This window comes from Pithys albifrons, chromosome 6 (genome assembly GCF_047495875.1).
Source record: "Pithys albifrons albifrons isolate INPA30051 chromosome 6, PitAlb_v1, whole genome shotgun sequence".
Taxonomy (NCBI): domain Eukaryota; kingdom Metazoa; phylum Chordata; class Aves; order Passeriformes; family Thamnophilidae; genus Pithys; species Pithys albifrons.
In genome coordinates this window covers 62,904,635-62,927,769 of record NC_092463.1, presented here as the reverse complement: position 1 = coordinate 62,927,769, position 23,135 = coordinate 62,904,635, and the positions used below count along the sequence as shown (strand labels likewise).

At 45.2% G+C, this 23,135-nt stretch overlaps 1 protein-coding gene across 6 annotated transcripts in view; it reads left to right on the top strand.

The window, feature by feature from the left end:
* The first annotated feature begins 5,815 nt into the window (after nt 1-5,815).
* PPFIA1 (PTPRF interacting protein alpha 1) overlaps nt 5,816-23,135 on the top strand; it is a 54,279-nt gene continuing 36,959 nt past the window's right edge. For 2 of the 6 annotated variants that reach the window (XM_071559244.1, XM_071559245.1), the window contains exons 1-2: nt 5,817-6,927; nt 8,028-8,291. In XM_071559244.1, the coding sequence (XP_071415345.1) occupies nt 8,028-8,291 (264 nt within the window). In that variant the 5' untranslated portion in view covers nt 5,817-6,927. Of the gene's footprint in view, nt 6,928-8,027; nt 8,292-23,135 lie in introns of all 6 variants that reach the window. The other 4 variants (XM_071559246.1, XM_071559243.1, XM_071559249.1 and 1 more) reach the window with 4 other exon arrangements.

Sequence of the window (23,135 nt, the reverse complement as noted above, 5' to 3'; positions counted from 1 at the left end):
AGTGGATGTGTCTGCACGCAAACTGGTTGAAGTGAAAATTAGTATATGGAGTTAATTCATATTTATTCTCCATTTCAGAATTGTGTGGTAGGTTCTTCAATGCTTGCACAATGAAGAATGATTACAGCATAGTACAAATCTTTGGGTTTGCTTTTAACCATTTAAGGACAAAACAAAACTTAAGTCTCAAAAGAAAAACAAGCATATTCCAAGTCATCCCAAACTGAGAGAAAATGTAATGACATCTAATAGGATGCAGGTGACTACTGAGGTTCACTGATTTATTCTCAGTAAACATGACTGGATATATTGCAGATAGAGATTATCGACTCTGTGCCTGTTACGGTGTTTAACCTTTTGCCTTTTCACTCACAAATTCTCCATTTGACTCATGTTAAACACAAATCAAATCAGATTCTGAATGCACTGAAGCAACTCCAGTGTGGAAACTTTGGCTGGGATAAAATTCCATGCTTTTATCAGTGGAAAAATTTTGCTTTTCTCAAAACAAAAAAGCCTAAGAAACATTTAATTGTAATGAGTTGATGGTAGCTTGTTTGAGCATGCTTTAATGGTTAGGCCTGCACATTTTATTTAACATGTCATATTCAATAGATCAGGCACAACAGGTCATCTGCAGGTCTCCATTTGGAGAATGATAAAAAAATGACATCTCTTCATATACTTTTACCAGCTTGTCTGTAAAATGACTTTCCTCCTCATTTCCTGTATAAAGAATACAGTCATTGATGAATTGCATGTGAGTTATGGAAGACAATTTTGTTGATACAGGTAAAGACAAAGGGGAGAGTTTGGGTCAGTGAAATAGAAGTGTCTACCTTTAGAAATGCACTTAAAAACAAAGAGCTGATTGCATTCAAGGTTATCTTCAGGACCTCTTTATAAGCCTTAAGTCACTGCCTTTGACCCGAGAAACTTGTTGCTGTGCTTCATAAGCCTGGAATCTGCTGACAGTCCTGCAGTAATACCAATTCCCTGAAAGAAACTCTCAGTGTGGGTTAAAGCCTCAGCAGCAGGTTGAAGGGCAGTGCTTTCCTCCCCTCTCACGATCATTTTAAGTAGTTTATCTTAAAATTGAAGCTTGCATTTCCAAATATTATAAATATTACATAAATATTACAAATATTATATCCCAAAGCTTATAAATAAAAGCATTTAGATACATTTCTAGACAACATAGGTTAATACATAACAATTGATTTTGGAATCTTTTTGCTATTCTTTCTATATTGAAAAGTCAGATCTCGGTACTTAGATAATTACATGTCAGTGGGAAATTATTCACTGTTAAGTCTGTGATAACCAACATTTGGCAGAACTCGTGATTTTAACGTGCCTCATCACATCTGGCTTTTTCCCTACAGTTCCAGCTTCCAGAGTCATGTGATTACATCAGAAATATCAAGAGGTAAAAAAAAAATAACCTAGACTTCACAGCTGCAGAGGGAAGGCTTACAAACTGTGACCTGAATTCACTCTAAAGGCTCAGATGCCAAAGGGAAGGAGCACAACGTCATAAATTTGTAACTGTAAAGAATTTCATATCTGAGGGAAGGAAGAATGACTCATTAAGGATCCTTTCAATCCCGTGCTAGGTGTCAAATGTTGTGTTCACAAATTAATCCAGTCATCAATCTGCAGACCATTCTGTGCAGGGACTGCTACTTGTTGGCATAACATGCCTCTGTCTGCAAAACTGGCCCACGATGATTTCAGAGCTTTCCACTATAAAAGCCACAACAGGATCCAAAATGCAAATGCTTCATTCCTGGTGGCAACACAAACGGAAGAGAGAGAAGAGTTTTCTGCGCTTTGCCAACAAACTTCCACCTTATGCACGTGCATTAGAAGCTCTGGGAGCAGAGGAAAAGCCATATAAACGCAGGTGAAAAACGTTTTTATGCTTTTTAGGAAATGGTCTGTGTGGGAAAAAATAAGTGTTTTTGTCAATGTAGCCAAACCAGCTACCCGTGGAGAACAGGCTGCCAGTGAAGTCACATCGCGCTGGAGCTGCGTGGGGGATGCGGTGGCTCCGAGTCCTGGAATCTCGGGACTGGAGAGGCTGGGAACAGCTCCGTGTCCATGGAGCCCAGGGGGATGGGAACAGCTCCGTGTCCATGGAGCCCACTGGGATGGGAACAGCTCCGTGTCCATGGAGCCCAGGGGGATGGGAACAGCTCCGTGTCCATGGAGCCCACTGGGCTGGGAACAGCTCCGTGTCCATGGAGCCCAGGGGGATGGGAACAGCTCCGTGTCCATGGAGCCCACTGGGATGGGAACAGCTCCGTGTCCATGGAGCCCAGGGGCATGGGAACAGCCCCGTGTCCATGGAGCCCAGGGAATGGGAACAGCTCCGTGTCCATGGAGCGCAGTGGGCTGGGAACAGCTCCGTGTCCATGGAGCCCAGGGAGATGGGAACAGCTCCGTGTCCATGGAGCCCAGTGGGCTGGGAACTGCTCCGTGTCCATGGAGCCCAGTGGGCTGGGAACTGCTCCGTGTCCATGGAGCCCAGGGGCATGGGAACAGCTCCGTGTCCATGGAGCCCAGGGGCATGGGAACAGCTCCGTGTCCATGGAGCCCAGCGGGCTGGGAACAGCTCCGTGTCCATGGAGCCCAGAGGCATGGGAACAGCTCCGTGTCCATGGAGCCCAGAGGCATGGGAACAGCTCCGTGTCCATGGAGCCCAGGAGGATGGGAACAGCTCCGTGTCCATGGAGCCCAGCGGGCTGGGAACAGCTCCGTGTCCATGGAACCCAGTGGGCTGGGAACAGCTCCGTGTCCATGGAGCCCAGGAGGATGGGAACAGCTCCGTGTCCATGGAGCCCAGCGGGCTGGGAACAGCTCCATGTCCATGGAACCCAGGAGGATGGGAACAGCTCCGTGTCCATGGAGCCCAGCGGGCTGGGAACAGCTCCATGTCCATGGAACCCAGCGGGCTGGGAACAGCTCCGTGTCCATGGAACCCAGCGGGCTGGGAACAGCTCCGTGTCCATGGAGCCCAGGGGATGGGAACAGCTCCGTGTCCATGGAGCCCAGTGGGCTGGGAACAGCTCCGTGTCCATGGAGCCCAGAGGGATGGGAACAGCTTCGTGTCCATGGAGCCCAGAGGGATGGGAACAGCTCCGTGTCCATGGAACCCAGGGAGATGGGAACAGCTTCGTGTCCATGGAGCCCAGCGGGCTGGGAACAGCTCCGTGTCCATGGAACCCAGTGGGCTGGGAACAGCTCCGTGTCCATGGAGCCCAGGAGGATGGGAACAGCTCCGTGTCCATGGAGCCCAGCGGGCTGGGAACAGCTCCATGTCCATGGAACCCAGCGGGCTGGGAACAGCTCCGTGTCCATGGAACCCAGCGGGCTGGGAACAGCTCCGTGTCCATGGAGCCCAGGGGATGGGAACAGCTCCGTGTCCATGGAGCCCAGTGGGCTGGGAACAGCTCCGTGTCCATGGAGCCCAGAGGGATGGGAACAGCTTCGTGTCCATGGAGCCCAGAGGGATGGGAACAGCTCCGTGTCCATGGAACCCAGGGAGATGGGAACAGCTCCGTGTCCATGGAGCCCAGGGGGATGGGAACAGCCCCGTGTCCATGGAGCCCAGGGGGATGGGAACAGCCCCGTGTCCATGGAGCCCAGAGGGATGGGGACAGCTTCGTGTCCAGGGAGCGCAGGAGGATGGGAACAGCTCCGTGTCCATGGAACCCAGCAGGCTGGGAACAGCTCCATGTCCATGGAGCTCAGAGGGATGGGAACAGCTCCATGTCCATGGAGCCCAGGGGCATGGGAACAGCCCCGTGTCCATGGAGCCCAGAGGGATGGGAACAGCTCCGTGTCCAGGGAGTGCAGGAGGATGGGAACAGCTCCGTGTCCATGGAGCCCAGTGGGCTGGGAACAGCTCCGTGTCCATGGAGCTCAGTGGGCTGGGAACAGCTCCGTGTCCATGGAGCCCAGAGGGATGGGAACAGCTCCGTGTCCATGGAGCCCAGCGGGCTGGGAACAGCTCCGTGTCCATGGAGCCCAGTGGGATGGGAACTGCTCCGTGTCCATGGAGCCCAGGGGCATGGGAACAGCTCCGTGTCCATGGAGCCCAGAGGGATGGGAACAGCTTCGTGTCCAGGGAGCGCAGGAGGATGGGAACAGCTCCGTGTCCATGGAGCCCAGGAGGATGGGAACAGCTCCGTGTCCATGGAGCCCAGAGGGATGGGAACAGCTCCGTGTCCATGGAGCCCAGTGGGCTGGGAACAGCTCCGTGTCCATGGAACCCAGTGGGCTGGGAACAGCTCCGTGTCCATGGAGCCCAGCGGGCTGGGAACAGCTCCGTGTCCACGGAGCCCAGGGGATGGGAACAGCTCCGTGTCCACGGAGCCCAGGGGGATGGGAACAGCTCCGTGTCCACGGAGCCCAGGGGGATGGGAACAGCTCCGTGTCCACGGAGCCCAGGGGGATGGGAACAGCTCCGTGTCCATGGAGCCCAGTGGGCTGGGAACAGCTCCGTGTCCATGGAGCCCAGAGGGACGGGAACAGCTCCGTGTCCATGGAGCCCAGGGGCATGGGAACAGCCTCGTGTCCATGGAGCCCAGAGGGATGGGAACAGCTCCGTGTCCATGGAGCCCAGTGGGCTGGGAACAGCTCCGTGTCCATGGAGCCCAGAGGGACGGGAACAGCTCCGTGTCCATGGAGCCCAGAGGGACGGGAACAGCTCCGTGTCCATGGAGTCCAGAGGGCTGGGAACAGCTCCGTGTCCATGGAGCCCAGAGGGATGGGAACAGCTCCGTGTCCATGGAGCCCAGTGGGCTGGGAACAGCTCCGTGTCCATGGAGCCCAGAGGGATGGGAACAGCTCCGTGTCCATGGAGCCCAGCGGGCTGGGAACAGCTCCGTGTCCATGGAGCCCAGAGGGATGGGAACAGCTCCGTGTCCATGGAGCCCAGAGGGATGGGAACAGCTCCGTGTCCATGGAGCCCAGAGGGATGGGAACAGCTCCGTGTCCATGGAGCCCAGAGGGATGGGAACAGCTCCGTGTCCATGGAGCCCAGAGGGACGGGAACAGCTTCATGTCCATGGAGCCCAGCCTGTGCCCGATCCCCACCTTGTCCCCTGCCCGTGGCACCGAGTGCCACATCCTGCCTTCCCTCATCCCCTCCGGACATGGAGACTGCGCCGCCTCCCTGGGCAGCCCCTGCCAATGTCCCATCACCCTTCTGGGAAGAAATTCCTCCTGGTGTCCAGCCCAAAGCTCCCCTGGCACAGCTAAAGGCTGTCCTGTCCTCCTGTCTCTGTTCCCTGGAGCAGAAACACTCCCGGGTTCCCCCTCCTGTCGGGGGTTGTGTGGAATGAGAAGGTGCCCCCTGAGCTCCTTTTCTCCAGCTGAGCTCCCCCAGTTCCCTCTGCCTTTCCTGCTGCTCCAGCCCCTTCCCAGCTCCATTCCCTGCCCTTGATTGGCGGCAGCCCCTTCGTGTCCCTCCTGGACTCAGTGACCAGAGCAGGACACACTCAGGGCGCGCCCAAGGGACCCCTCGAGGCCAGGCGGGCACCCCGTGGCAGGGTTGGGGCTGGGGGAACCCTCGGGACAACGCGGAGCAGCCGCGGGCCCGCCTTGGCCGGGCCCTGTCGCGACAGCAGGCCCTGCGGGGGGAGCGGGGCCCGCACCGGCAGTTCCGAGGGGAGGAGCGGGGCTCGAACCGGCGGCCCTGCGGGGGGAAGGAGCGGAGCAGGGTGGCCGCGCCGCCCCGCGCGGTGCATTGTGGGCGCCGCACTGATTGCTGCGGGCCCCGGAGCGCGCCGGGAGCGGCGGCGGCAGAGCAGGAGCAGCAGGAGAAGGGGAGGAGGCGCTCGGGGCCGCCACCGGCACCGCGACCGGCCGCGGCCATCGGCGCTCTGCGGGCTCCTGCCGCCCCCTCGGCACCGCCACCGCCCGCCCGGCCCCCGGACAGCCCCCCTCGCTGGCCGCCACGGCCGCGGGCGGAGCCGGGCCCGGCCCGAGGGGACGCTCCCGGCGCTCGGCTCGGCGGGGGCCGCAGCGGGGCCGGGGCCTGCGTCGGGAGCGGGCAGGGAGCGAGCGGCAGGGCCGGAGAGCGAAGGGAGGCCTGGCCGGCGCTGCCCGTGACCGGCGGCATTGGCAGCGCCCCGAGCCCGCAGCTTTGTCCGCCGGGCCCCCGCCCGGGCCTCGGCCCGCTCCCGGCCCCATCGCGGCGCCTCCCGGGCGCTTTATTTCCCCCGTGCCGGGTGTCTCAGTGCGGGAGCGTCGCTTGCCGGGACCCAGCGCGGTGCGGGACTGCGGAACAACAGGTCTCCCCGCTCTCCTCGCCTTTTTCCAGAGGGACAGCTGCACCTCGCTCTTGGGATTATAAATGTTCGAACTAAGGCCCGGGGAACTGGAAGGAGAGCCTCCCGCTGGAATTAACAGAAGAGAAAACAAGGGAGGCTGTTCCAAACCCTCCGCGAGAAAGGCCGTGCTGTTTTCCCATGCTGTTCGCACGCTGTTTAATAATGCCATTGTGACCTGAGTGGAATTTATGAGCGATGAACTAATTGAAGTTTCTTGCACCGCTGCATCCGACTACATTTTTTTGTCTCGGCACATGATTGCTCCATCCCAGCTCTTACAGGACCTATAGGCCAATAATAGAGGGATGGGAAGCTGAAACAATTTATTTTTATATTCTTCTGACCTGGGGACTTGGCGAGTTGGCCGAAGCTGCTGCTGTTTACCGTATCTGCTCTTTCCCTGGCAGGTTTATTTGTTTTCTTGTGCACGGGGGTGTTTCGATTAAACAGACATTGGACTGGAGCTGAATGGATGCTTTGCAAGCCAAAAGGTTTTGGGGGGTAACAGAAAACTGCTGAAACAGGGAACTGGGACTGCAGGAAACCTGGGGCCTGTCTTCCGAGCCTTTTTGTTCTATTGAGCAAGGTAAATAACGCAGTGGGCAAAATACAGGGCTCATCGTCTTTGTGCATTGAAAGTGTTACAAAACACTTCAAGCTGTTCCGAGTCTTTCAGGGGATTGACAAGACCCACAGACTCCGAATACGTTTAATTGTTCTTTAAGATGTTCAGGCATGGGTATGAAATTTAAGGCTGAGAACAAAGTTTGTGGCACCTGAGGGAAGTCCGTTTCCTCCTTCGCCTCATGTTTTTGTAGGTTTGTGATGCTGAGAGAGGCTTTCTCAAGAACTTTAGAAGTCTTTAGTGGTTCAGTGAAAGTGTGCAGTAATTATATTAGTGATGTTTTCCGTGCTTTTTAAAAACCTGATGCCTAAGCTCTGGTAAGGATCATTAGGGTCTCTAAAAAGTCCTCCCAGTTTAACAATAGTACAGGATTTACGTTTGCATTGTTTTATCTGTGTTCGTTCTCTGCCTTTAATTATTTCTGCTTACCTTTACTGTTGTTATCCATGTTGATAGCTGCTACCACTTCATAATGAATTTTATTGCTTTTTATCTTCCCTCACATGTTTTTATCTCCCAAATTGGACAGTTTGGATTTACTACTCATTTACATGCGTCACTTTCACCATAAACTTTCTACAGCCAACATAAAATAGGATGTTTTAGATACAATCTTTCTACATTTGAAGCACTGGAAGAAGCAGATAATGGTTCTCAAAATGTGCAGTGTAATCAGTTACTGGGTTAAGTGTATCATTTTTGGGGGCAGGCTGCACGCCTTATCTTTGTCTTTTTTTAAAGATCTCGGCGGCAGCGGCTTACTCCTAACAAAAATATAAGTCCATTAAAGTGAGATCACGGTTTAAAAGGTGGCTGTAAAAATCTGGTTTTGCAAGAAGTCACAAGATTCTCATTACCAAGTGATGCCTTGATTAAATTGCCTGTGTACCTTTTCTCGCTCAGCCTTAATGAACTCGTGGCAAACGCTGAGGTGTTGGCAGCTCTTGCTGCTGCTGTCGTGGGGAAAAGCCAAGTGGGTATTACGGGGAGCGCTCAAAGTTCCTGTTCCGATCTGTTCGACTCGAGTTCACCGTCTGTGTTTTGTCTCGTTTTGTTTCAAGATGATGTGTGAGGTGATGCCAACCATCAGCGAGGCCGAGATTCCCGCGGGGGGAAATGGAGGCCACGGTTCAGGTTCCCCGTTACAGTCGGATGCTGATTCCCATTTTGAGCAGTTAATGGTGTCCATGTTGGAAGAAAGGGATCGCCTTCTGGAGACGCTGAGAGAAACCCAGGAGACCCTGGCGCTGACCCAGGGCAAGCTGCATGAAGTTGGGCATGAGAGAGATTCCCTGCAGAGACAGCTCAATACTGCACTTCCACAGGTAAGGACATCTTGGAAGGAAGGTATCTTTCCATAATTTCTGTATTCTTTGGGGTATTTTGTTGGCTTTTTGTGTGTTTGATTTATTGCAGAGTTGGGTTGTGTTAGGGGAGGATTAATCTGGTTTAGGACTTTCCTGAAGTGTCTGTTGGTGCTTGCTCACCTTGAGAAAGGGGCAAAAGCATAGCAAGCAGGGAATAACAACCCTTTCCCTCCAGTGTGCTCTCCCAGTTTCTGGACTTTCTTTGGCTTAACACAAGCATGAAGTTGTATCTACATCCTTTTCTTTACTAGAAGTTGATGCACTTTGTTTTATCACACTTACTTTTGTAAGGCTGTTGCTAATTGCCTGATTAAAAACAATACCTGGTCTAGTGGAAGGTGTCCAGAGGGTTTGCAACGAGATGGTCTTTAAGATCCCTTCCAATGTGTTCTGTGAATTCCATACAGGCCATTCTGGCACCATTATGGACTTTGGATTTAAAACATTGAAAAGTTGAAGACTGCTACCTTGTGCATACATGCTGAGTTGTCATGGCAATGTAGAAGTCTGAGTGTGTTGTTTAACCTGTTTAGTTACTTTTGCTGAGTTCGGATTTGGCCTTTTTTGATCCTCGTAGGAGTTGCTAATTACTGACTTGAGGGGATGCAGTGCATCAGCATGTGGCCTGTAGTGCTAAGTTTGTTAAGGAACATAGTCAGAAAAGGTGATTGGTGTCTACAGAACTTCTTGGCTTTATCCACTCCAGTTAAAAATAGTGCAAAGTGAACTTTGAACGTGGTGAGAAGCGTTTGGTTGTAGGCAAAACGTGGCTGCTTTAGGTGCTGGTTAACTGTTGATAGCCTTGTGCTTTCTGCCATGTCCCAAGTGTCACAATGATGTTATTACCTCTACAAATGTTTACATATCCTTCAGTGTATTGTAGTTACTGTTTATATCCTTTAAAACAGTAGTTTTAAGCCCTCGTGTTTCACTGCTCTCATTATAATGTAATCACCGTATGCCTCTTGGTATGGTAATTACACTGGCAATTACTGAGGGATAGGAACAAAAATGTTACACGTGTTAATCTGCTTGTGTTGCACTGGTGTGATGGAAATCAGAAAGAAGTTTCCAACCTTTGCTGCTCCCTGTGTTAAATCATGTGCTGCAGGCAAAAATCGTTCTTTGGTTTTTTGTTGTAATAATTGTGGCTTCTCTTCAGCCTCTGTGTCAGGTCTGCTGCATTAATGGTGCCATTAACCAGTTGTGTGACCTGTGAACTGTTACACTGGAATTAGTGGCTGAGCAGAAGCACCCAAATTCCCAACTCTGCCCTTCCCTTTTCAGTTCTCAGCTTCCCTTCCTAAATCCAGTAAGCTACTTACACACAAACATCTCTTTCTAAGCATTTCTAACAAATTAATAAACAGTTCCCATTTTCAAGTGTCATAATTGCATGGCTTCCTGTGAAATCTGTAGGAAAAGCAAGTCAGTTGAGAGGGAAATTTTGCCACAATTTTATATAAACACACAGCAGTGTATGGATTTCTGTAGATTGCTGGTAAAAATACTGTTTTCATAGTATGAAAGTGGCCACTTTTGTCCTCAGTGGTGCTTAGCTGAAATTTCTGTGTGAGGTGACAACTGATGGTGCTGTCAGAAAACAGAAATATTTTATTTTTATTGCTACAATCAGCAGTAACTTTGCTGTGTTTGACAAGTTTGTTGTTGTTTTGGCAGAGTCAGTTGCTTCATGGCTGTAAATTTCTGATGGGGTGAAACAAGATTTTTAAAATATTCTAATATGTGTTCACTGTCAAAACTGTGGTGATTAATATTTGAAACTATTCATACTTTTTTGTTAATTATTTCAAACTGAGCATTTTTTTGAACTATTGGCTCAAATGGCCCATTGTTTAACTGTGGATTTCAAGGAGGGTGGAAGCAGGATAACTTTAAATTTGTTGACAAATATGTGATATACCTTTGGGAGAGAAGGGGTGCTTGTGTACATTTTCCATTTTTTATTTTAGTCATGGTAATCTTTTTCTATGTAGTAGACCTGTGAAGTTCAATGTAACTGGTGGTACAAAGACTGGTGGAATTGTGTGAATTACTGAATCAATTTACACAAAATAAAAATGCTCCCCTCTTTTTTTTTCTTTTTTTTTTTTGTATGGGCAGCTGCAAATTAAATACATCACCACTGCCTTGATAAAATAACTGGATTCTTGGCAATGCTTTCTGTTTTCTGGGAGTTACCTTCTATTACAGATTACCCCAGTCAGACTGTACTCTGACCTTGGAAAATGAACTTGAGCAATCAAATTGCTGTGCAGGAACTTAATTTTATTCTTTTCAGAATTTTTCACAGGAAAAAATGAAAATTACCTTTTTACTTGGAGAGCTTATGGAACTTTTAATGTAAACACATTCACTTATGAGTCTGATTATGCTCTTAGTGGATTTAATTCTGCCCTTCCTGTGCCTTTAGAGTGTATTCCATAGAACTCAGGGTTGAAAATCTATAGGTTAATCTGTGAAACATGCAGAATGCTACTGAAATTAGCAGTTAATCTTTGAACCTAAGGTAGATGAGGTCCAAGTGACTACCAGCTGGTAGGGCTTTGCAGGCCAGGGTTCATTTTGCTGTTAGAATTTCATGTAAGTGTTTCTGTAAATGGAAACAAGATGCTTGTTTTGGATGGAGGAGAGTAGAGTTTAATTTACAGGAACTCTGGTGCCTCTCACAGATAAAAGCACAGTTGGTGAATTCAGAGCAACTTTTATCAGGATGAGCATTTTCATGTGTGTGTTAAGAATTTTATAAACTGATGTACAAATATTATGCTTCTGTGGTACAGCAACACTTAAGAACCAACTTAATTTTGCACCTCTTTTGGTCTTAAGTCTGTCCTGCCTTATTTTTTTTTATGCAAGGTTATCAAAATAGAAGTTTTTTCTCTACTTGTGATGGTCATGTTCAGTAGTGTCTGTAGGAGCAGAGGAGAACTCAGGTGCTGTGTGTAAATCAGAGCACTTTAATGTGGAGTTAAATGTGGGAAAAGAAGCTGCCTGTAATTTTGGTTTGGCTTTGGCTTTACTGGGCTGCCTGTCATGTCATAATTTAAAGTGAGTCCATAGCAGGTCAGCTTTAGTTGCTTTCTACCCACAGGAAATATTCTGTCAATACTGCACACTTCAGGTAAAAATGGTGTGTATCAGTTTTGGTTTGTATTCTGTTAAATTCAGGTGTGTCTCTGTAGAATGATCTGCCTCAGCCCATCTCAGAAATGCTGTTCAGTCCCTCACATGTAGGGAATACCAAAGCACTTGGTCCAGAGGCTGCCCTGCCATTGTTCTGTAATGATGGACTGAAGGGTTTAGTTGCCATTTTATTAACAGGGGTACTTGGATTTCCTTCAGGCAGGTTTTCAGTAATACAGGATGTCATAGATGGAGAAATGAGGTTTTGAATTGTACATAATTTGAAGAACACAGTTGCAGACAGTAATTAAGCAAAGGCCTTGCCAAACTCTGCAGAGGCTGAACTTTCCTCAGCATTTGAAGTGCAGCTCCATTTCCAGTGTTCACAGGTGTTCAGCCCTGAGCTGCCATAGCTTAGACTCCTTCCTCTGGCAAGAAGTGGTGCAGACTTCTGAATACCAGCATGAATCTCAGCAGAACTGTGTGTGTCCAGAAATGACAGGGATCCACAAGCATTTCAGATGTGCAAGTGAGGTCAGAGCAAATGTCTCCTGCACTTCTGTCACTCCTCCTCACAGCAAAGACATGACTCTGGTGCATTGTCACACAACTGTCATCGTAGTCTTGTCTGTGTTGAGTTTCAGCTGCTAAATCTTCCCTGGCTCTTACTGGATAGATTCAGCTTTGTGCTGGTTCAGAAGTCAAGGTGGAGATGGGTTCAGATGTTCAGATTCTGCACTGTCTGTATCGACAAACTTCAGCTTCCCTGGCATTTCTTTCTTTGCAAGATAAGGAAATGGACAACTTTTGCCCAAAACCTTCAGAACGTGAAGTGATCTGAAAGTATGAAGAGTAGCTACACTTAAATAATCTCCTGGAGTATATTGAGGACCAAGTCCCTGGCATTGGTTCTGACTTCTGGCATCCCACCCCTGCCCAGCACATGTTTGCCTGTTGTTAGTTTTATACTGTGCTTTTAATGGAGGTTTTCTTGGTTATTAATAGACCTTTTTGTTGTATTTGAGAATGAATTTTAGTGCTGTTATGATGTCCCATCCATCCCATTAACAAGCAGATTTTATCAAGTCTGAAACTCTTTTTTGTTTGCCTTAATTTATTTGTAGAAAGAATGTTTTGGTGACTACACAGAAATGCTTTTTATCTGTTTTTAATAGTGGATGAGGCCCTGAAAGATGAGCTGGTGCTTATTTTTCCCTATTCTTCAGCTACTGTGTACAAATGTCTGACAGTGGGTTTGTAACACTTGGTTTGCTGTGATCTGACAATCAACAATCACAACAAAGTGTTTTAAAATATGTATTTAGAACTGAGTGAACTTCACATACCTGCTCATCAGTGTGAATTTGCCACTAACCTCTGGTTCAACAGGGAGTGTGTGTTTTGGGATTCTGAGAATTCTTCTTCTGCAGCCTCCTGTTTTTTCTCAGCTCTTTTCGAGAGTGTAACTAAGAAACTGCTTTGAAGATGTTTAATAACAAGACTTGAAGATACAATGTGGCTACAGAGTTGCAATTCCCTTAAAAAATACAACCTTTTGGCTTCTTTTCTGTAAGATAAATATGAATGTAGAATACAATTCTCTACCCCTTTACAGATTCTTAGTGGTTTTAATGTACACTGGCCTGAGACCTTGGTTTGTCCTTTCTGGTATTTATTTAGGAGAGGTAAATGTTGGTTTGCTTGCTATAGGTTTTGAACTTGGTATAGAGAGGACACATTTGTTTGTGTTTTGATATATAATTAACAAATTACAATTAACAGTGTTAGAGAACTTGACTCTTGGGAGAGAACATTTCAACTATGTATTAATAAGTTTCTCTCTCCTCCTAAGTGAGCCTTGCATCTCAGAACTGCATTAATACACGTCACACTTCAGTTGGGGGATTTTTTTTATTTTTTTATTTTTTTTTGTTAGATTTCCAGCTTTAGAGGAATATGACAAAGGTCTTCATGTAAGCTGCTTTTGGCAATTTAGGCAGCTTAAGTCACATTAATTCTGTGAGGGTGACTGGAATCTGTTGACATATATTAGAAAATACTTGTCATAATCTCTTGTGTGTGTGGATCTCAAGCTGCAGTTGCTGAGAAGGGATGAATTTGTGCTGTGTGAGTCAGGTAATCTGGGTGTTCACAACTTTCCAAGTGTATTTTTTTGTGAGCCTGCCTGTGGCTTCCCCAAGTGTAAACGTGTGGCAGTTCTTGCCAGGCAAAATGTTTTCACATTCCCCAGCCTGAAAGAGGAATTATTATTTTGAGGTTTTATTCAGTTTGACTCTTTCACAGAGGGGCAGGGAAATTCCAGTTTCCATGTTTGCTGAGCTGCAGCTGATGGTGCAGTGAGCTGAATACATGTCTGGGGGTCACTGCTCTGCTGGTTGGAATACTCAGAGTGCTGTGGTTACAAGTCCCATTCATTCTGCTGTGTGGTTCTCCTTAGGCTGATGGGAAGAGTTGGTTAACTTGTTTTTTTCTCTATGACCTTTATCTCTTTCAGACATTTCCTTTTGTTTCATGTAAGTTCTACTAAAAATCAGCTCCTCTTCCTCTGCCCTGACAAGGCTCTGTGGCCTGTTCCTGCTTTTTTGAAAAGAGAAGCTTTGTTGCTTAATCTTCTCTTGTGCTGTTCCACAGTGGCCTTGAACTTTGCTCATGTGTTTGTGTTCATGTTTTCTACTCAGCATTTGCTTTTTGAGGACAGTAGTTAAAATGTTAACAGCAACATCATTTTGGTTAGATCTGAAATACATGATGACTATTAATGAACATAAATTAGTAAGAACAGGCTGCATGTCTTTTCCTGTAGTTTATCTGTCTTATGGCTGTGCTTTCAGAAATATAAATGCCTAAAATTAATACTTGGTTTTAGAAAATCTGTCAGGTGCACCAAGCTAAGGGAAGTGCACAGGATTCAGGGTCCTGAGCAACCTGGTGGTGTGGAGTTGGAATGAGATGATCTTTAAGGTCCCTTCCAACTCAAACCATTCTGGGAATCTGTGATCCCTAAATGAAAAGGTCCCTTACACTGCCAGTGTTGAGCATAGTCAGAGATATTCAGCACAGACTTTGAACAAGGACCTTCATACGTTGGAAGGGCCATGTGGAAAAAGGCTTGGAAAATTTGATACATGCATGCTTTGAGTTTTGTTAAAGAGAAAAAAGAACTTCCACTTAGAACATAAGCATTTTTTATTTGTTATGATAGGACAATGGGCAGCTCTTGGGGTTTTTTTCTTTTTAATTGAATTTTTAAAGTGTTGTTTGGTCTCTATGTGGGAATGCTCTGAGCTGAGCTGTGCTGTGTTGTGCCTCACTTCTATTGCCACTGCACCATAGAATTTGTCACCTTAGTTGTATAAAGATATTCTGAAGCAGAGTGGTTGCCTTTTTTAACCCTATCTCCCATGTAAATGCAAATAAAATGTGGGTTTTGGCAACCAAGGTCCTTGGGGTAAAAGCTAAAACTCCTTTAATGAGGGGTCATTCAGTAAAGATCATAAATTCCTGTTGTTTTAATGGTCCTGGGTCCGTGATTATCTCAATAAATTGGAATTCTAGTAGGATTTCTGAATTGTCAGGCACAATCCTGGAATAAGAGAGAGAGATGTGAAAGTGGAATTGCACATTTGCTTTATTGTGTCCTTCACAGAGTGATTGATATGCTCATTTTCTCAGTGTGCAAACAAAAATTGTTTTAAAAAGAACATTTGGGGGAAATGGAATTCTGCTGTACACGTTAGAAAGAACTTCTTACCAGTGGCAGGGTTTAAATTGTGGATTTGTGGGTTTGAGTTGTGGGATCTCAAGTGTTTCATGTGAGCCTGTTACAAACAATAACTGAGCAATATCTGCTTTGCCAGTTGAATGTTGTAGTTAAAACTCTGCTTTTCTTTGCAGTCCTGTCCATAATTGGGAAATCTGAAAGCTGAAAATGCTGGGGTTCATGGGGCTCTGTTCACCTTTCTGGTGAACAGTCTTGGGCCTAAATTCTGGTTTTAGCTTTGCTGTTCACTGTAGTTTGTGGATTGGCTTCCAGGGGGAAGCTGAACTCTGTAACTTTATATTCTTTAAAGTTCTGTTGCTTATGCTGGTTAAAGTCTGGGACCATCTCACGCTTGAATCTCTTCCTTTTACTGGAATTTGGGACCTGGGCTGCTTTGGAAACCCAGAAGTTAAAGAAATTTCTGTCCAAGTCAAAGGTCATTTAAAAAAAATAAATTCTCTTGTTAGGAGTTACCTGTAGAAGTTCTTCAGCTGAACTAATGATGGGTGTCAGGGATGCCCCTGCCCCTGAGAGAGCAGCAGGAACAGCAGATGTGTGCAGTGATACTGGAGGTGTGGGTAAAGCTGGTTGGGGTTTCTGCATGTTTATGCATGTGGAAGGTAAACTCCTAATTTCAGATTATCCCTTCAAAGCTCCCTCTATTTGCTGAATTACAATTGGGTGAATGACTAAAAGTTTGGGTTAGATAATTTCAAGGATGCCTTGGGATACCATTGTGAGTCTTTTTTTTTTATTATTCCTGAGTAATACATTTTTCATCCAGTATTATCACCTTTTTGTACTTCATGGGAAAGGGCTTGGAAGGTCATAAAATTCTTCTGGCTTTCTGTTGGAGAGCATGAAGCAGGTGCATCTAGTAATTTATTTTCTTTTAGAACACACAGTTCTGGAGTTTTCAGAATGTGTTTTGAGGGTGTGGTTCAACATTATCTTCCAAAAGCTGAGTCTTTGTTTGAAGAAGTCTGGAATTACTTCATGTAAAGTGGAAATGGAGCAGCTTTTTAGAATTTTCTTGTCCATGCAGGAGAGAGACTGTCCTGTTCCCCTCCTTGGGTCTGATTAATGCTTCTCATTTATGTTCCTCAGCAGTCCATCTTTCACTTCAGCATTTGGTAACACCAGCTTGAACAGGCTGTCCTTCTTCCTTATTCATTTATTTATTTATTAATTATTCCTCCTCTGCAGTTGAGTGTTACTCACCTCCCTGGTTTTCTTCTGGGATGCCACATGTTTTTGGGTCCAGGTAGTCACCAAGTTTGGCACTGTTCATCATGGATATGTTTTGTGGCAGATAAAACAATTACTTTGAACTTTAAAGAAAGCTTTAAAACCTCCCATAAACCAGCTGCTTGGTGCTTAATCAGTGTTGCTGAATTAAGTTTTTCTGGTTTTTTTCTGTGTTTAAATACCAGACTTGTCTGTTGTATGACCTGAGATTGTGCTCACTTTGCACGGACTGTGGAGTTGCTTTTATTTGTAAAAATTGAGCAACTTTTCCATGGGATGGTCCAATAGCATTTAGTCAGAATGTTACAGATTTGGATATTTTTAGCTTCATTTGGCCCAGTAAATGTACTTAAAATGTAAACTGGGGTGATAAGAGTACAGAGAAGGAGAAAAATAAAATGTAAAGAGCTGCTAAGTTGAATTTCCTGCTGCAGGCACGTCTCTGTCCTCATTGAGCATTACTTGCTTAAACAAGTTTGAAATTAGAAGACTGAAGTGTTCATCACTTGGCAAAAAAAAATACATGTATATATAATAGGAGAGCACTGAGGGGGAGGTACATGTTGGTGCTTGTTTAATGAGGGTGGCTTGGCCAGCCTTGTTCAGATATTCCCAAGCATTCCCTTTTAACAGTGTGACAAATGTACTTTTCAGCTACTGGCCACAGGACTAACCCTGGCAACTGGGGGCCAAGATGAGTGTTTAGAACAGGACAGGGCTGGGCCTCAGCTGCTGCTCACAGGTTTTGCAAGCAGGACTATCTTGTCACTGGAATAATCTGCATGATGGGTCTTGTGCTGGGTCTGTTTGTAAAAAATAGTGGAGTGTTAGTCATGGGAGAAATAGTTTTTTAAAGACTCAAATGCAATATCTAGGATTAAATAATTTTAAATGAATAAAAGCTACAGAAGTTTAATATTTAATGTTGTAATGTTTTGTGCTGTTTCTTGTGAGAACAGTATGTTTAGAGTTGATGTACAGAAAAATACATATTTTTTTCTTGCCCAAGTAAACTTACAGTTCAGTGTTGTTTAGAACTTGTAGCTTTTGTAGCAGCTGCTTACTCTGCAGAGTGGAGGGTCCCAGGAAAATTACTGTGCTTGTTAAATTTTCTCAGCATATCTTGCAGTTGTTTTACAGTTTGGCATCTCTGAGGTTCATTGCAGGCTGTGAAATCCAGCCTGGGATCCCAGGAAATCCTGACCAGCTTTGTGTGGAGAGGAAAAACTTGAGTGAAATCTCTGTAGTATCATAATAAAGATGGAGGCTGGTTTTGTCCCATACCTTGTCAAACTGGTAGTGCAAGATTCTTCCTCTTTAATTAAGTACAACTGTATTCTCATTTGCCACAGTGGGTTTGGGTGTGGGTGGGTTTCTTCACTTCCATGGACTCCAGAAATGGAGATGCCTAAAGCTACAACTAAGAAGTTGTGCTGCTACTTGGTTGTGTTGGCTATTAATCAAAATAGGTTAGGCTAGGGGTGCAGGAATGTGGGAACTGGTGTTGTGAAACCCTTGGAATTCACTGATTCAGTGTCACTGAGTGACATTTGTTTTTCCAACACCCCCCAAGTATTGCAGACTTGTTTCTGTGGTAAGTTGAGGTATTTTTCTGGAATATTGGTAGTTGGACTCCTTCGGTATTGGAAGGATTCCTTTGTTATTGACCAGTCTCAACAGCTCCTCTTCTGCACAAAGTACCCAAACACATCCCAAGTTGCAAAGCCTGTTTTTCAATGATGACTAAAGTTTTCCTGGTGCATATTTCAGCTGATCTTGAACGTTTTTCCAAGCCAAACAAGCTTGGTATGGTTCTGAATACTTTTGTGCCTTATCTGCTCTCAGTGGGTGAATTTCTGTACATCCCAGAGCAGCTGTGGTGGAACTCTGTATGGGCACCACACTGAAGTGATTCTGACCATGTGATGGAAGGTTTTCTGCTACCATTGCACATGAATAGATGCCAAGTTTCATGGAAGTGTAAAGAGTGCTCCTGAATTTCCTGTGTTTGCTGGAAGGCAGCTGGTAGCTTACAACTGTTATAATGGTTGAGCTTTTGGACTTCCTTACTCAGAAGTTCCACAGTGTTGCCTCAGTAGGGGCAAAATTTTAGAAGAATTTTACAGAGACAAGTGAAGAAAATAACTCAAAACCAGTATTTCCAGTTGGTGTTCAATGTGCTCATTTCTTGCTAATCCTCTGTGCATTCTATTAACTTGCAGGGTTGAGTTCACAGCTCCCCTGAGTATTTGTAGAAACCTTGAGGAAAAAACAGGTACTTTGGTGGAGTTCAACATGCAATATTTGAAGACATCTCTGGCTTTAAATGTGGTTTAAAAGGCCATGTTAAAAAGGCTGTGGTAAAAATGGGTTGTGTCTGCTCTGGGTTGACTGAAAATACACCCTGTGTGATCTGCCATACTTGGAACAAGCTCTGTTGGTTTGTTAAGGCTGGTGAAAAGATGACCTGGAGAAATGATGGATTCTGAATGTTTGGGCTGGTTATTCTACAGAAGGTGCGAGTTTTAAGAGGAGTGAGTGGATGAAGTTTTCTGACTTGTTTAAACTTCATGTCCTCCTTCCTTAATGTCACAGACCTACAAAGAAGTTGTAGAATGCAGCTGTGGCTTATTTTTGTGGCAATGTGCTTATTTTCCAGCACCTTACCAGCAAACAGTAGAGATAATGTATGACTGTGGAGGAGGCAGGTCTGGCTAGTGGAGCTTGGAAGACACTGCAGAGACTCTTGAGTGCAGCCCACGGTGTGTGACTGGGACTGCTGGCTCTCCAGTGATGCAGAGAGATCCATTTTTGCATGAGGCTTTTGCACTGCTCCTGTGCACACAACAGCACTGCTTTGCTGGGTGTAGGGAAAATGAAATGCAGGAGTTGAGGCAGCAATGGTCGTGCCAGCCCGGGTGGTTCAGACAGGCTGTGGTTAATGATTGCAGTGTAGGTGGTTCCTGTGTGCCCGTCCCCTGTGCTCTGCTCTGAGTGCAGGCTCACTTCCCAGCCTGCTCTGTTGGGTGCAGAGTCTGAGCACTGACTGATGTCGTGGAAGGAAAACCTCGAAGTGGGGGGTTTATGGATCCAGCCATATTTAGGTGCTTTTACTCCCCCACGCCCCAAAAAGGACACACCTATCAGAAATGTGTTGAATAAGGGAAGGGAGGCTATAGGAGGGAGAGAATTGAACTGATGTTTTCTACCTCCCTTTTCCTGTTGCTCCTGCAATTCCTTTTGCAGAGCTGCCAAATGCCACCTTTCCTCATTTATGTTTTCTTGCAGTGCTTCTGGAAAGCTGCGAGTGCTGAGCTCTGGATTTAGTGCTTTGTAGTTCAGCTTCAGTGAACTCTGTGCATAAATTTAAGCAGGATGGTAACTGGAAACCTCCTTATTACCATGGAGACTTGGTCTTGCCATAAGCTTTTCCACTTTGCTCTTTAGCATATGTTTGGTACCTGCTGGCTGGGAGCTGGGAGATCTTTTTGACTCTTTGCTTGTCAAACACCAGGCAGTGGATTCTGCTTTCAGCTCCCCAGTGAGCTGGGAACAGCAAGACTTTCATTCCTGAGCAATAACATTATGCAACTGTAAACACGTTAAAACTTAATTGCCTGTTTAGGATTGAGCGTTAATGAAGAGGCCTAGATGGGTCAATCCAGGAGGTGAAAGAATATTGTACTAAGAAAGAGAGCTGGAATGATAAGAAGTTACTCATGGTTAGTATTTAGTCAGCTGGCAGCAATATTCACTTGATTGTTCTCATGCCGTGTTACAGGTTTTGATGGGGGGGAAAAACCATGTGTGTTCCTGGAGCCAAGGGAAATACAGACTTCTGAGTTAACCAAGGGTGGTATTAATCATATTAAGTATCCCAGTGCCACCAGTAGGAATGGGAGAGGTTTATAAGAGTAAAGAAATCTGCACCTGGTTGTCTTTTGAGTTATAAAATGTCTTATGCATGGACAGAAATGGGAAAAGAGGTCAATAATTATGTAACAAGCTTCAGTGTATTCTCACTCAGCCTTAGCTGGAAAAACAGCTATTTTGAGCATGAAAAGCCTTTCAGTGTTCTGAAACACAAGAATTTGACATATCCATATTTTAATTATTCCCCCACACTCTCTCTTAAGTTGTTGGGGGTTTTGAGAACGAAAGATAAACTGCTTCCATTGGACTGATTCTCTTAATGCTTGAAATAAGTTTTGTGATTCCAGGTTAGTAAATCCAAGCTGCCTGATACTTACTGGAAATCAATTTCACAAGGTGAAAAGGAAAATACTTTTCTTTGCATACTCTGAGCTGATTTTTCTCTTTCTCATTAGCACATGCCAGAGATGTGGAAAGGTGGAAAGCAGTCTGGTTTATTACCTGGAACAGGCCAAATATAATCTGTCTTGGTGGTTGGGTTTTTTGAATTTGTTGCTGTGGAAGTGTGTAACTGTATTTTCTTCAATGGCTGGATTTAGTGATGAAAATGTGTCAGTTCTTTTCAGTTTTAACTCTCATTACCCTTCAACTGTTTCATAATTCTGATTCTTACCTTTAAAAAAACCCAAAACACGACTGGTGGGACTTACTGGGTACAAAAATTTGGTTGCTAGGAATGTTCAGATATATTTGGGATCTTGATCCCTATGTGCTACCTAAAATCCTTAGATTTAAAGTGAAGTGACTGTGAAGTTAAGCTTAAATACTCAAATTTGCTTGGGTTGTTTTGCTTAAGACTGTGTGTTTGTCATTTCCATGCATGCGTCGTTTGGAATAATTGTGGTTTCTATGTGTGCAAACATCCTGATGGAAACTTCCATCCCTGATGTCCTGCACTTTCCCTGGTTGTTCTTCCTGTGCTCCCTTCAGCTGCTCATGTATTTCAGTCAGAGGTATTCCTAAAGATGCAACAGTCACAACTTCATCTCTCTGTTACCTGAAGTTACTACTTTAATGGTACTATTATAGCAGTATATTTCATTTTAACAGTGGTATTTTACAGTAATTGAACAGTAGTATGTTATTTCATGAATTTAACATGTTTGCTTTTTTTTTTGTTACATATCTTTCCATCCTGTATATGTTTTACAGCCATGTTCTATCCTGTAATCCATGATTCCCTATGTACTCAAGAGCCGTGTTGCATTTCCTTGTGGAATAAGATTTGTTTGCTTGAGCAAATTCCCCAAAAATGTACAATTCTTTCTCTATAGAGCATTCCTAATACACAGGTCACGTGAACAGACTTTCAGTTGATCCAACTTTTGGAAGGATGTTTATACTGTGACCTTGAAAGTACTGAAGGTTGAAGGCCAGCTCTGATGGTTGGTGTGGAAGGAACTCTGTTGCTTTAAAAAATCCTGGACTTTGTGGACAGATCCCCCCCCATATGTATCCCTGAACAAGCTCAGTGCAGCTTTTTGTTGAGAATATTTATTTCAGGCAGCAAGAGATGTGTTTGGACTGATTCAGTTGGGTCAGAAAGTTACTTTCCTCTCTAAACATTTCAGTTTAGTTCAGGGTATGGGTGTTTGCCAGAATGTTCTGATCAACAGGGACTATTTCCCTGGTAAATTCAGCACTCTCTTTTCATGCAAGTGCTTGTTGTAAGTCCCATTTTTGTCACTCTCAGAGCTGTGTTTTTACTATTTTGATGGCAGCCAGAAACAGAGCAGAACTTCATTCTGATGCTCTCAATCTTAATTACAGAAAATTAATGAGCTTTTGGGGTAAGTAGAAAAGTTTCTTGGGTTTTTTTCTTTTTCCTTTAATTCTTTCTGTACATTCATCTAATGCCGAGGAAGAAATTATGGCCCAACTCTGAATTTTTTGAGATTAAAAAGTTGCAGGCAGTTTGTCTCCTTTTGAACTGCTTGAGGGAATCATGCACTGTCTACCACTGAGGGTAAGCACTAAAACTAGAAAGGACATGTCTCCTGGCAGTGTCAGCTGAAACTGAGGACCTTCAAATGTTCTTTATGAGGCAGCTGACGGGACTCAGAGCGACTGTATTTCGTCCAAACAAACAGCACTGGAGGTGTTATGCAATGGCAGAAATTCATGCCAGTGTGTTTATTCAGCAGCAGCAGAAATTCCTGTGTGCTCTGTTGGTTTGGGTCATCTGACAGTGTGATGGGTCGTGTCATAATTGATAGATTTGTGCCACACAACTATGCAGTGCAGTAGAAGTCTCTGTGCTCCATCCATCTGAAGAGTGAGTAGAATTCCTTCCAAATATGCAGCAGAGCCTTGGAAACTCCAGCAGGTGGGATGGGGAAGGTATAGGAAAAGGTTGGATGTGAAGAAACATTTCACAGTACAGTCAATTTTTCTGTCAGCTCCAGTGAAACCCGAAGCAGATTTTTCTTGATTTACTTGCAGTCAGGACCCTTTTGTAGTTTGTTTTGTGTGTGTAAAATTTCTAGTAGCTGTATTTCCTTTCCCCCCTCCCACCCTCCCCTTAGTGTATTTTCAGGCCATTTGGAAAATAACAGGCCTTTTTTGTTTTTTAAGAATGCAAATGCATCACTGCAGTGAAATATTTATATGGGTGTAATTATTAAGTGTGGTAGAGAAATCAAGTCATTTTTTAGCAGTTGAAAAAGGAAAATAAATGAAGACTTTTTGCAGTT